The sequence below is a fragment of the Geotrypetes seraphini genome, chromosome 12, assembly GCF_902459505.1.
Source record: "Geotrypetes seraphini chromosome 12, aGeoSer1.1, whole genome shotgun sequence".
Lineage (NCBI taxonomy): Eukaryota > Metazoa > Chordata > Amphibia > Gymnophiona > Dermophiidae > Geotrypetes > Geotrypetes seraphini.
This window is the reverse complement of record NC_047095.1, coordinates 20416615-20430441: the sequence shown is the minus strand read 5'-3', so window position 1 is coordinate 20430441 and position 13827 is coordinate 20416615. Positions and strand designations below refer to the sequence as shown.

The 13827-nt window shown below is 47.1% G+C and overlaps 1 protein-coding gene across 2 annotated transcripts in view; it reads left to right on the top strand.

Annotated features, from left to right (window-relative positions):
* LOC117346823 (cytochrome c-type heme lyase) overlaps nt 1–13827 on the top strand; it is a 48498-nt gene that overhangs the window by 11772 nt on the left and 22899 nt on the right. For both annotated transcript variants that reach the window (XM_033916949.1, XM_033916950.1), the window contains 3 exons: nt 514–642; nt 1839–1993; nt 13297–13445. In XM_033916949.1, coding sequence (XP_033772840.1) covers nt 514–642; nt 1839–1993; nt 13297–13445 — 433 coding nt within the window. The remainder of the gene's footprint in view (nt 1–513; nt 643–1838; nt 1994–13296; nt 13446–13827) is intronic.

The following is a 13827-nucleotide window of genomic DNA, read 5'->3' as shown; positions in this document are numbered from 1 at the left end:
TTTTGAAATTAGCTTGTAGCCTTTAGTGCATGAGCCCTTACTGCCACCTATTTTGTAGGTGGTGAGCTCGTGCGCTAATCAGCCAGTGGGCACCAATGCCCATGTGCTAATTGATCAACACAGGGCACACCTACTCTCCACCCCCAAACATGACTTCTTCGCTAAAAAGTAAAATATATTTTTAGCACGTGGGAAGTGCACACCAATTTCAAAACTACAGGGGATGCCTTTTTAACCTAAGGTAAGCAAGTGCTAGTACTTACTACAGCTTAGTTAAGATTTTATTTTTCTAATTTTATATTCTGGAAATTAAATGACAGCTCCTGCTTTCTGATTACATTATTTTGCTATTAGTTGAGGCCATAGTAATAAAATAGAGGTATAAAAGAATTATAGGGTATAGATATTTAAGATATGTGATGTTGATTGATGTTCAAGGAAAGACAGTTATAAGGTCAAAAACTAATCAGTAGTTCTGTAAGTTCTAATACATGTTTCACAAATATTTTACAGGAACAGGGGGTGGCATGGGTGCATCCACATCCTCTCCATCTCTTGCCAATCAATCACCAAATATGTCGAGCCAGCCTTCCGCAGCATCTCCTCCTTCAGGATGTCCTATGCATCAGATGCAGACAGAAGGTAATAATAAAATTGACATGCACAAGACATTTCCTCCTAAAAGTAATTTTAAAGAATTTTTGGAGACAACATTAAACGCTCCCTTCTGAAGAGATGTGATTTTCTGTATATACAAGTATCTGAGGCTAAGCCCATTGAAAAAAGTTGGAATTGACTGCACTTACGAGGTAGATATAATTCAATGGGGTCTTATAATATACTTTCACAATGATTGTGTATCAGTATATGCTCATTGACGGTTTCTTTTCTCAGTTGCGTGCTCCCGGTTACAAATTTGATTCAGTTGTGATTTGGGTGCTAGCTGGAAAGCTCCTGAGGAACAGATTTTTCCCGAAACTAAGCTTGGTAGAGCCTGGAAAAATACCAGCTGTATACTGGGCCCTACCAGAGAATTAGACCCTATGGAAGAACTGATCAAGACAACAATGTGAACTTGTTTTATATTTAAAAAAAAGGGCAATGCCTGAGCTAAGTACCATTATTGCCATTTTTACAGTTTCTGAGCATTTAGTTTGACAAATTGGAAACAAAAAAAACTTTTTGACACTGATAACACAATATACTTCATATCACACTGTGTAAGCCTTTGATGGTGTGAGGCATGGCTTGCGACATAGCCTGCTAATCTGTACAAGCCTGGAGCTATAGTCTTTTTGCTGTCGTTCGATTGCTTTTACAGTCACACTGAGGATACACTTTCACAATTAAAATTTACAAATTAAATTTCTGATTTGTTCAAACTATTCTTACAGGGAAATAGGCAATTGTCTTGATAGCAATGAAGCATATGAGTTGTACATATGTTAGTGCTGGTCACACTCAGGTAAGTGGGTTATTACCGTCTGTTTGGGGTTTTTTGGTTTTTTTTGCTAATTTCATTGTTAATTGTTCCAGTTGCAGAGCAGAATGACTTTGATTTGGTTGGGGAGTTCCCTGTGCCCTCCTTGTTATTTCTGCTATTTAGGGTTTGTCAACTGCCTTGGTAGGAACTGAGGAGAAAGGGTTATGCCCAGGAACAAGGAGGCAGAGTGAAGAAAGCTTTGGATGCCTTCTCCCGTATATTTGCGAGTATGGGATATAAATCCTACTGTCCAGACTACTGTGCCCTTCTACTAGAAAAAAGATTATCAAGGTAAGAACCTAATCTTCCCATATTTACAAGCAAACTTGTATTGTTGTTTTGTTTCTCCTTTTAGGTTGTCCTATGCACAAGGAATCTGAACCAAACAAAGCTATTGAGAGAGAAAATGATTTTCTTCCTGCACATCAAGAAAGAGCTTATGAATATATAGCATGTCCTGTTACCTCTTCCACATCTTCAGGGAGTAATGACATTGATCCAAGAAATATGGTAATTTATTGTAAAAATGTTTACACCGCACCATAGGGCAGCTCACAATTCACATACATAATATTGGTATAAATGTTACAACCATACATTAAGATAAACAAAAGAAGGACTATGCCTTCATATGAGCTGTTTTCTTTTGTGTATAATCCTAACTTTGAAGCATTGCAAGCCACGTTGCAAATCTGAAAGGTTTCAGCTGTCACCAGAGTAGAGCCCCATTAGAGTCACTGCCCAGGAAAAGGATCTAGGTGTTATTTGTTCAGGATATGTTGAATCAATCAGCTCAATGTGTGGTGGTGGTGGTGGTGGTGGCGGTGGCGGCTAAGAAAGCAAATAGAATAATAGGAATTATCAGGAAAAGAATGGAAAACAATTTGAAAATGTTATAATGTTCTTGTATTGTATAGCTGCATCTCGAATACTGTATGCAATTCTGGTCACCGTCTTTCAAAAAAGATATAGTGGAATTAGAAAAGGTACAGAGAAGAGCTAGGAAAATTATAAAAGGGATTGAACAACTTCCCTAAGAGGAAAGGCTACTGCGGCTAGGACTCTTCAGCTTGGACTCAAGGGTGATATGATAGAGATCTATAAAATACTGAGTGCTATGGAAAGGGTAGATGTGAATCACTTGTTTACTCTTTCCAAAAACACTAGGACTAGGGGGCATGCAAAGAAGCTATTAAGTAGTAGATTTAAAACAAACCAGAGAAAATATTTCTTCACACAACATGTAATTAAACTCTGGAATTTGTTGCTGGAGAATGTGGTGAAATCAACTTAGCAAGGTTTGAAAAAGATTTGGTTAATGTCCTAAAAGAGAAGTCCATAGGCCATTGTTGAGATGACTTGGAGAAATTCACTGCTTATTCCTAGGAAAAGCAGCATAAAATCTGTTTTACTACTTGGGATCTAACTAGGAATTGGGACCTGGGTTGGCCCCTGTTGGAAACAGGATATTGGGCTTGATAGATCATCTTCAGTCTGTCCCAGTAAGGCAATTCTTATGTTCTTATGGTTGTTCATTTTCAGCTAAAGCTAAAGCTGAAGATGAAAATGAAGCTGGCCCCACCTCCACCCTTTGCCTCTTATCCTGTTTTATGAATAATACTAGCCACATCAGAGGTTTAATAATTAACCTTGACTTTTGTATAAATGTCTTTTTATTAATAGGACAGTACTTAGTTGTGAGCAACTTCTGCATAGAAGCAGTTCATTCATCAATATTAAAACATTTTTATGGAGGTGTGGAATTTGCAGTTAGGTTGATTTTCCCCCAAATTTGCCAGCAATATTAACATAGATTTTATAATATAGCAATGCTGAAATGTGGATGCGGTAGTAACGCATTCCTGTTGAATGACTGCCTTGACAGTGAAAGATCTGTATTGTAGGGAGCTCACAAAACAAAACGAAAAAGTGGAGCCAATGTTCTGGATCAAACCAATTTATTGCAACATGTAAAATGAAAGTCAGTGTTCAGAAATTACAAACAATAATGCTGGCAGGCTTCAGTAAAAACAGTCTGTTCAGATATAATCAAAAGTAATGAAAAGACCCCACATGGTACTTGATTCAGCCAATAAATAGCCTTTTTAAGAGGTCTGGAATTGTAGAGCCAGCATGAATAGAGCAAAAATGCAACAAAGAGATAAAGCCATCAGTTAAAAAAACCTGCTAAGGAACTCCATAGATGATGGGAGGAGGGCCAATATGGCGGCTTGACTGCTGACAGCGTTTGTCGGAGAGAGGTGAAATTGGAGTCTACCTGGAACTGTTGTTCTTTGAAAATGCCTCATATGAAAAGAAAGGGGTTTGTTTGAGCTGTATCCTCTCTGGCTCGCACTTCATCCCCTCTTCAATCCACCCTCGACTGATTCGTGGTTGACTCGTCCTGAAGACGCCAAGCCAGAGGGGTCCTGCTGTTGAGGACTGTGAAGGAGAACCACTGTCTCCTTTGGGACATGATACCACTCTGTCCCCTGACAGGGTCGACCCAAGATCGAAGCAGGAACTGAGGAAGTCACTGCTGTCAAGAACTGAGAGGAGGGAAGGCCCGATGAGTCAGCTGCCTGTGCTTTGAGTAAAGAAGAAGTTAGTTTATTAACTGCTTCTCCGACAGTTACATTAGAGGGGATTTGGAAGGTCTTTCAAAAATTGGATGCTACGGTAGAGAAGTCAGTACAAGAAATTATACTCAGTTATCTGGAAAGATTGAGACCTTATCCCATAATTTGGAAATAATAAAAAAAAATGAATCTTTAAATCAAGTCACACAAGTTCAGACTGAAGTGAAAAGTCTCAAAGAGACAGTTTCTGAGATTATCAAAGATAAAAATGTGATACATCAGAAAATAGAACAATTTGAGAATTATAATAGAAGGCTTAATCTGAGAGTGTTAAATTTTCCTAAATCTGTCCTTCTTTCTTCGTTGGATTTCTTCAAAAAATACTTAACAGAAATTCTATCTATGCCTGTTTAGACTATTCTTCCCATTAATAAACTATATTATTTACCACTACGAGTGATGAATGGAAGATTGGATTTGAGTAGTAATCAAGTTCAACACTATGAAAAAGCTCAAGAAGAAATTAATCTATTGGAGAATATCTCTAATGTGTTGGAGACTTCACTCACAGAGGTCACAGAAAGAGCAACTCTGATTGTTTTGTTTGTATTTGATCAAGACTTAAATGCAATAATGAAATTAGTCTTTTGTAACAAATCTGATCAATTTCTTTGACTGGGTGACCAGAGAATTGGATAGAGAATGTGCACTAGATGTGGTGTATTTAGATTTTAGCAAAGCCTTTAACAGTGTTCTACACAGACGTCTAATAAATAAACTGAGTGCCCTTGGGTTGGGTCCCAAAGTGACAGGCTGGGTCATGAACTGGTTGATTGGAAGGCGACAGAGGGTAGTGATCAATGGAGATCGCTCTGAGGAAAGGGATGTTAACCAGTGGTACGCCTCAAGGTTCTGTTCCTGGGCCTGTTCTTTTTAGCAATTTTATAAATGATATTGCTGGAGGGTTGTCGGGTAAGACTTGCCTCTTTGCGGATGATACAAGAATCTGCAATAGAGTGGACACGCCAGATGGTGTGAATAACATAAAGAAAGACCCGGTGAAGCTTGAAGAATGGTCTGAAATTTGGCAGCTAAAATTTAATGCTAAGAAATGCAAGGTCATGCATTTGGGCTGCAAAAACCAGAGGGGACAGTACAGTTTAGGGGGTGAAGAACTTATGTGCACGACAGAAGAGCGGGACTTGGGTGTAATTGTTGGTGATGATCTTAAGGTGGCTAAACAGATTGAAATGTGACGGCGAAAGCTAGAAGGATGCTAGGTTGCATAGGGAGAGGCATGGCCAGTAGGAAAAAGGAGGTATTGATGCCTCTGTATAAGACTCTGGTGAGACCTTATTTAGAATACTGTGTACAATTCTGGAGACTGCACCTTCAAAAAGATATAAAAAGGGTGGAGTTGGTCCAGAGGAAGGCTACGAAAATGGTGTGTGGTCTTCGTGATAAGGTGTATGGGGACAGACTTAAAGATCTCAATCAGTATACTTTGGAGGAAAGGCGGGAGAGGGGGAATTTGATAGTCATTTAAATACCTGCATAATATAAATGTTCATGAATCGAGTCTCTTTCATTTGAAAGGAAACTCTGCAATGAGAGGGCATAGGATAAAGTTAAGATGATAGGCTCTGGAGTAATCTGAGGAAATACTTTTTTACGGAAAGTGTGGTAGATGCATGGAACAGTCTCCTGGAAGAGGTGGTGGAAACAGAGACTGTGTCTGAATTCAGGAGGGCCTGTGATAGGCACATGGAATCTTTCAGAGAGAGAGATAATGGTTACTGTGGATGGGCAGACTGGATGGGCCATTTGGCCTTTATCTGCCGTCATGTTTCTATATAACTCTCAAAAGCTATTTTGTGGGCAAAAAATTTGGATATATCCAGGTGTAGTGAAAGTGACACAGGACAGAAGGAAAGAAATTTTTATAATGAGAGAAGAAGTAAAGAGAAGAGTTAGGGGGCTCATTCTTATTAGCATATCCATGGTAATAAGTATGTATTTATTTTTTGAACCAGATCGATTGAGATCATTTTTGGACCTTAAAAATCTCTCTAGGGAAATGAAAGATAGCTAAATGTTTAATTGAAATAGGTTGTCAAGCTAGCAGCCTTTATTATTGTTTTTTCATCTTTTATATCTCTCCTAGTTAGACCCCTCCTCCTATTTTTTGTGGTCTAAGGAAGATTTAATTAACCCCCTCTTCTACAAAATTGCGCTAGCAGTTTTTAGCACAGTGATCTGTGCTGCTCCCGATGCTCATAGAAGTTGTAGGGATCTGGACATGGATACAGTAGAGTCTCACTTAATCGGGTCTCAGTTAACCGGGACTCTCACACAACCGGCCAAAAAATCATCGGTGAAATAAAAAATTCCCCCCAAATCCCTGCGGCAGTGTCATGAGCCACAAATACGCCCTCCCTCAAGCTCCCAAGCCCCGAAGCAGCTACATACCCCCCTTCCTCCCACCCCGAAGCACCAGCATGGCATTGGTTCTGAGCCGTGGACTCCCTCCCTTTCTCTCCCTTATCCGAAGCACAGCGGTCTACAGGAGGCACAGGCTGCTTGCGGCCAGCCCCGACAGGGCTTTTCCTCTGATGTGTCACTTCCAATGTATCAGAGGAAAGGCCCTGTCAGGGCTGGCCACATGCAGCCTGTTTTGAAGCTGCCTCCTGCTGCGCTTTGGGTAAGGAAGAGAGGGAGCGAGGGGGTTCGTGGCTCAGGACCGTCATCTGCTTCTGCCACTTCGGGGCTTGAGGAAGTAGGGCTTTGCGACTCGGGACCACTGCCGCACTGGTGCTTCGGGGTGGGTGGGGGGGGGGAATTGAGTGTGTTAGACAAAGTTTCTAACACTCTCAATTAACCAGAAAAACAGTTATCCTGTATCCACCAATCCTCGTGTGTGCCAGATAACTGAGATTCTACTGTATTGCTTCTTCTTTAGCACTCTCCAGACCAGTAGAGGTTAATCTTTACAAATGGGTATATATCCAATCATGACCAGCAGGTGGAGACTGAAAACAAAACTGTGGGACAGTATATACTATACTCCCTTCTCTATTTCCCTCAGTCTTCTTTCAGTCTCCAGCAGGTGTTGATGTGATCTGTACCCATCTCCCTTGGTAGGGCTGTTGGAATTTGTTTAGGGGGTTTATAGTCCCTGTTTTTGGCCGGACAGAGCTTGGGCGGGCCCTGTTTGGGGGTTCGTCCGACCTCGGGGGTGTCAAACCCGGTGGGTCTCGAGCGGGGTCCCTCCCCACACTTCCTCCACCTCCCCACATTTTTCTAGAGGAGCCTCAGCAGTAAGCCTTGCCCCCTAAATCAAGCAAGGCATATTGCTTCGAGAGCCTGTGGAGTCTGTTCTGTAAAAAAAAAAAAAAAAAAAAAAAACCTGAGGTAGTGCTGGTCTGGAGGGTTGTTTCCCTTTAAGAAAACTGTATTTTTTCATCTAACCGGCACTTTTTTATAGCTAGGTCGCGTATGGAGCAATGAGCACTTCTAAAGGGAAAAAGTGCTCATTGTGGCTCCAGGTGCGAGGCACTCGCGGCCGGCCTGTGCAAGCGGTGTTCAGGCCGGTGCGGTGGAGGAGCTCCGTCGGCAGCGGCTGCAGGCGCCTAGAGCTCCCCGCCGATGGTGCCTCGCGAGTCGGCTGGGAGCAGTGGGGAAGTCCGGTCTTCCCCAACCGCCCACGGAGGGATTCTCTGAGCCGCCGACGGTCGGGTTGTTGGGGATTCCCTCTCAGCTGATGTTTTGACAGCTGATGCCGACTTGCCTGTTTTAGCGGCTGGGACTGTTCAGGTTTCTCAGCCGCTACAGGCTATGGAGGGAGCTTTTTTAGCGGGAAAGTCGCCATCTTCTCAGTCTGGCCCCTCCATTTTGTCTTCCACCTCAGGTGACCTTCCCCCTGTATTGGAAAAACAGGGGCAGGTTTCTGCTGGGTCCCCTGCTGTGGCAGGGAGTCCCTTGGGACCCTCGGGGGTTTTTTCTCCTGATTTCTTTTTTTCCTTGTGCAGAGCCTATTTTCAGGTGGCTGGGGGTCCCGGACGCGCTCAGGGGGTTTCGGGGAGTGGGGTTTCCTACGCGCTCCCTGCGGCTTTGCCTCTTTCGTCTGTTGTGGCGTCCCCTCCTCCTCCTCCTCCCTTTTCCAAGCGTCTGCGGGTGTCGTGGGACGAGGATTTATGGTCGGAGGAGCGTGTCGGTCTGGATGAGGACCTGGACCTTTCTGAGGATTTCCAGGACCCTCTCGAGGGGACGGCCGCTGGCGGCGGGTTGTCGGGTTTCCCGTCCTCCGGCGAAGAGGCGTCAGTGGTGCGCCTTTTTCAGAGAGATGAGCTGCCAGACCTGATTCAACAGGTTTCTTCGGTGTTGCGTTTTGAGGATGCGCCGCCGGAGACTCCGCGTGTGGGGGACCCTCTGCTACGGGGGATCCGTTCCGTTTCCCGCTCTTTTCCTATGCATCAGGATATTCAGGATATTATACTAGAACAGTGGAAAACGCCGGAGGCGCCGTTTCGTTTGGCGCGCAGCATGGCTCGTTTGTATCCCATCCCAGAGGGGGATCGGGCTACTTTAGCATCGCCAGTCGTAGACGCGGTGGTCTCGGCGATTTCTAAGCGGCATACCGTGCTTGTTGAGGGCGGTTCTGCCTTGCGGGACTCTGAGGAGCGCAAGTTGGAGAACATCCTTAAGCAAAATTTTCAGGTCTCTGCCTTTGGGGTCCAGGCGGCTATTTGTGGGGGGCTGGTCGCTCGCGCCGTGTTTCGGTGGGCTGAGCGTGTCCTGGATCGGGAGTCTGATGACTGGTCTCTGGTGGATCAGGAGGTGGCGAAGATTGAGATGGCTGCCTCGTTCCTCTCAGATGCTCTTTATGACTTGGTGCGGATCTCGGCTAAGTCTATGGCCTTTGGCGTGGCCGCGCGGCGTATTTTGTGGCTGCGCGCTTGGGCGGCGGATGCTGCGTCCAAAGCTAAGCTTACTAAATTTCCCTTTCGGGGGTCCTTTTTGTTTGGGGAGGAATTGGATAAGTTGATTCAGACTCTGACGGACTCAAAGGTGCCCCGTCTGCCTGAGGACCGTGCCCGCCCTGCGTCTCGGGGTGGCACTGCCCGGGGGCGTTTGCGGGAGTTTCGCAAGTATCGCCCTGGGCGTGGGGCTGCTTCTTTCCCGGCTCCAGGGTTTTCCCGGGGTCGGTTCTTCCAGCGCATGCAGCCCTTTCGGGGGGCCTGTCGGGGGGCAGAGAATCCCTCCGCCGGTTCCCCCGCTTCCCGTCCTGCACAATGACTCCTTGCCGGCGCCCCCTTTGGTTCCGGTGGGGGCCCGGCTGCGCGAATTTTTCCCCAAATGGGCCGAGATCACGTCCGATCAGTGGGTCCTGGAGGTGGTGCGGGACGGTTATGCTCTGGAGTTCGCCCGCTCTCTGCCGGACCTTTTCCTCGCCTCTCCATGTCAGACTCCTTGGAAGACGCAGGCTTTTCGCCAGACACTTCAGCGCTTGCTAGATCTCAAGGCAGTTGTTCCAGTGCCCCCTCCGGAGTGGGGCACCGGCAGGTACTCCATTTACTTTGTGGTGCCCAAGAAGGAGGGGACCTTTCGGCCCATCCTGGATTTGAAAGGGGTCAACAGGGCTCTCAAGATTCCCTCTTTCCGCATGGAAACTCTGCGGTCGGTCATTCTGGCTGTTCAGCCGGGGGAGTTTCTCACTTCTCTCGATCTGACGGAGGCCTACTTGCATGTTCCCATTCGGGCCTCTCATCAGCGCTTCCTTCGCTTTGCGATCTTGGGTCGGCACTATCAGTTCTGTGCGCTTCCCTTTGGTCTGGCCACGGCTCCCCGGACGTTCACCAAGGTGATAGTGGTCGTCGCGGCAGCCTTGCGGTCGGAGGGCATTCTGGTACACCCCTACCTGGACGACTGGTTGATTCGGGCAAAGTCGTTGCAGGAGAGCTCCCGGGTTACGGCTCGGGTGGTGGAGTTTCTCCGGTCGCTGGGCTGGGTGGTCAACCTTTCCAAGAGTCGGTTGGTCCCAGCTCAGCGTCTGGAGTACCTTGGGGTTCTGTTCGACATCTCCTTGGGGAAGGTCTTCCTTCCAGAGGCCCGGGTGAGCAAATTGCAATCTCAGATTCGCCTGCTTTTGGCGTCCCGGTGTCCTCGGGCGCGAGATTTCCTCCAAGTCTTGGGGTCGATGGCGGCGTCCCTGGACGTAGTGAGGTGGGCGAGGGCCCACATGCGTCCTCTTCAGTATGCTCTGCTCTGGAGGTGGTCTCCCTAGAGGCACGGTTTGGATGTTCCTGTTCCCCTGCGAGGCATGGCGCGCTGCAGTCTGCGCTGGTGGCTCCGGACCCCTCACCTGGTCCAGGGGGTAGGTCTGGATCTCCCACAGTGGACGGTGCTCCTTACAGATGCGAGTCTCCTCAGTTGGGGGGCTCAGTGTTTGGGTCACTCAGCTCAGGGCACCTGGTCCACGGAGGAGGCCTCCTGGTCGATCAACGTGTTGGAGACCAGAGCGGTCCGTCTGGCGCTGTTAGCTTTCCACTCCCTTTTGTTGGGCAAGTCGGTCAGAGTCCTGTCGGACAATGCCACAGCGGTGGCTTATGTCAATCGTCAGGGGGGCACCAAGAGTACTCAGGTGGCGCAGGAGGCGGCTTGGCTCATGGTTTGGGCGGAGTCCCATCTTCTGGACCTCTCGGCCTCTCACATAGCCGGGGTAGAAAATGTTCAGGCGGACTTCCTCAGTCGTCACTTCCTGGATCCAGGAGAGTGGTGTCTCGGCGCCGTGGCGTTTCAGTTGATAGTGCAGGCTTGGGGGCAGCCCCTGATGGACCTGATGGCCACGAGTGGCAACGCCAAAGTGCCCCGCTTCTTCAGTCGTCGCAGGGACGGTCTGGCCGAGGGTCTGGATGCTCTGGTCCAACCGTGGCCAATGGAGGGGCTGTTGTATGTGTTCCCTCCTTGGCCATTAGTGGGCAGAGTACTTCTTCGCATTGTTCACCATCCGGGTCTGGTGGTTCTGGTGGTTCCGGATTGGCCTCGACGTCCGTGGTATGCGGATCTGGTGAGGCATCTGGTGGCGGATCCTCTTCCTCTGCCTCTCTTGGACGATCTTCTGATGCAGGGTCCCATTCCCATGTTCGACCCGTCTCCCTTCTGTCTTACGGCTTGGCTCTTGAAAGGGGTCGCCTTAGTAAGAAGGGATATTCAGATAAGGTGATCTCTACACTCTTGGGGTCCCGGAGGCTTTCTACCTCTCGGGCTTATGTGCGGGTTTGGCGTCTCTTTGAGGGGTGGTGCTGGGCGCGGGGAGTGGTCTCTTTTCACGCTTCCCTGCCTAACATTCTAGAGTTCTTGCAGGATGGCCTGGATAGAGGCCTGGCTTGGTCTTCTCTCTGGGTTCAACTTGCGGCCCTGTCGGCTTTTCGAGGGTTGGTGACAGGTCAGCGTTTGTCGGCCATTCCTGATGTGATTCGCTTTTTGCGGGCGGCCAAGTTGCTCAGGCCTCCCCTACGGCCCTCTGTTCCCTCTTGGGATCTCAATCTGGTTCTCTCTGTTTTGGTGTGCCCGCCTTTCGAGCCGTTGGATGGCTGTTCTTTGAAGGACCTTACTCTGAAGGCGGTCTTTTTGGTGGCCATTACTTCCGCTAGGCGTGTTTCTGAGCTACAGGCTTTCTCTTGTAGGGCTCCCTTCTTGGAGTTTTCTAGGGAGCGGATTGTCTTGCGGCCTGTTCCTTCCTTTCTGCCGAAAGTAGTTTCTCCTTTTCATGTCAATCAATCGGTGGTTCTCCCGGTCTTGGGTGGTTGGGAGGGCTCTTCTGAGCAACGGCAGCTGCGCAAGTTGGATGTCGGTTGGGTCCTCCGCTCTTATGTGCAGCGGACCCGGGAGTTCCGGAAATCCGATCATCTCTTTGTCCTTCTGGCGGGTCCTCGTCGGGGGGCTGGCGCTTCTAAGGCTACTATTGCGCGCTGGATCAAGGAGACGATTGCTTCCGCTTATCTTCTGAGACAGAAGCCTGTTCCGGAGTTTCTCAAGGCTCATTCCACTCGGGGTCAGGCAGCTTCTTGGGCTGAGTCGTCGCTCGTGCCTCCAGTGGATATTTGTAAGGCTGCAGTTTGGTCCTCCTTGCATTCCTTTGTTAGACATTATCGGGTTGATGTGCAGGCGCGTCGGGACGCGGTGTTCGGTGAACGTGTTCTGGTATCGGCCCTTCGGGGGTCCCGCCCGTGAGAGGGACTGCTTTGGTACGTCCCATTTGTAAAGATTAACCTCTACTGGTCTGGAGAGTGCTAAAGAAGGAGAAATTAGGTTCTTACCTGCTAATTTACTTTCTTTTAGCTTCTCCAGACCAGTAGAGGTCCCCACCCTGTCTGTCTGTTGTTGTTGTTGTTGTTGTTGGGGCTGTTTCGCGGGCAGTTTTTGTTTTTTGCTGCGGGTTCTAGTATTTTTCTAGGGCCGGGGAGAATTGAAGAACAGCGGCTGTGGCTCGGCTGGCTTAGCTGGCGAGCTGTGGGGACATTTTCCTTCGGGTGTTTCTCCTCTGCATTTTCCAACAGCACTTGGGTATGTTAATTGTTACTCCTGTTCGGAGTATTGTTTTCTTTCTGTTTTCCAGTTCTTGGTTCTGCTTGGCTATTCGGCAGACTGAGGGAAATAGAGAAGGGAGTATAGTATATACTGTCCCACAGTTTTGTTTTCAGTCTCCACCTGCTGGTCATGATTGGATATATACCCATTTGTAAAGATTAACCTCTACTGGTCTGGAGAAGCTAAAAGAAAGTAAATTAGCAGGTAAGAACCTAATTTCTCCTTCCTTTTTGCATGTGAAACAGTTGTGATGGTTCCTAATCATCTGGCAGACTGTGGATGGAATGTTAGTGAGCTATTCTTTAGAAAGAGCAGTTTTCATACTTTTATTTTTTGTTTTTAAGAATTTCCTGAGCTGCTCTCTCTTCCTATTGACAAATTGTTTGCTGTCTATGTTTGGAAGGCACATCGAGGATAGAGTTGCTTGGATACTGTCCTTTGATGGAGTTGAAGACCATTTTGTTATTAATATTACAAACCTTTCTTTTGAATTTGCAACATTTATTCAAAGTGTCTGTCTTAGGCTGATGTGGGAAAAAACCTTTCATAAAATAGGCAAAGCTATCTGTAAATTGGGTTGACAATTTGTTTTAAACTGACTAAGAAATAAGTTCTACTGAAATGTATTTTTGTAAATTATTTTAGATGCCACCACCTAATCAGTTACCCACTCCAGATCAACCATTCTCACTTTCTACTGTCAGAGAAGAATCTACCATCCCCATGGCATTTTCAGAAAAAAACTGGGTTTATCCATCAGAGCAAATGTTTTGGAATGCAATGCTAAGGAAAGGGTAAGTAAAGATATATTTGAGAAATTCATAGGAGCTAGGATTCAGTTTGTTCACATGCCTTTACCTCCCTAGGGCAGCCAGGGCTGCAAATGCTACAGAGGCTTTTATCACTCTCCAGGTAAGTGGAAGGAGCCATTCATTGTGCTGCGGTGACATCTAGTGGTTTAGTTGTTGTTTTTTAAGTCCTGTGATTGCAGGGTTGCAGGAGGAGCTCCCAGCCAAAGGCTGTTCTTGTACAATCCCTCTGGAGGCTTTCAACGTCGTCCATCATGATATCTTAATCTTCCAACTCTCTGAAATAGGCATAAGTTCCACAGTCCTAGACTGGTTCTCGAAATTCCTACGCTTACGCTCCTACACCGTTAACATAAACGGTACCTCA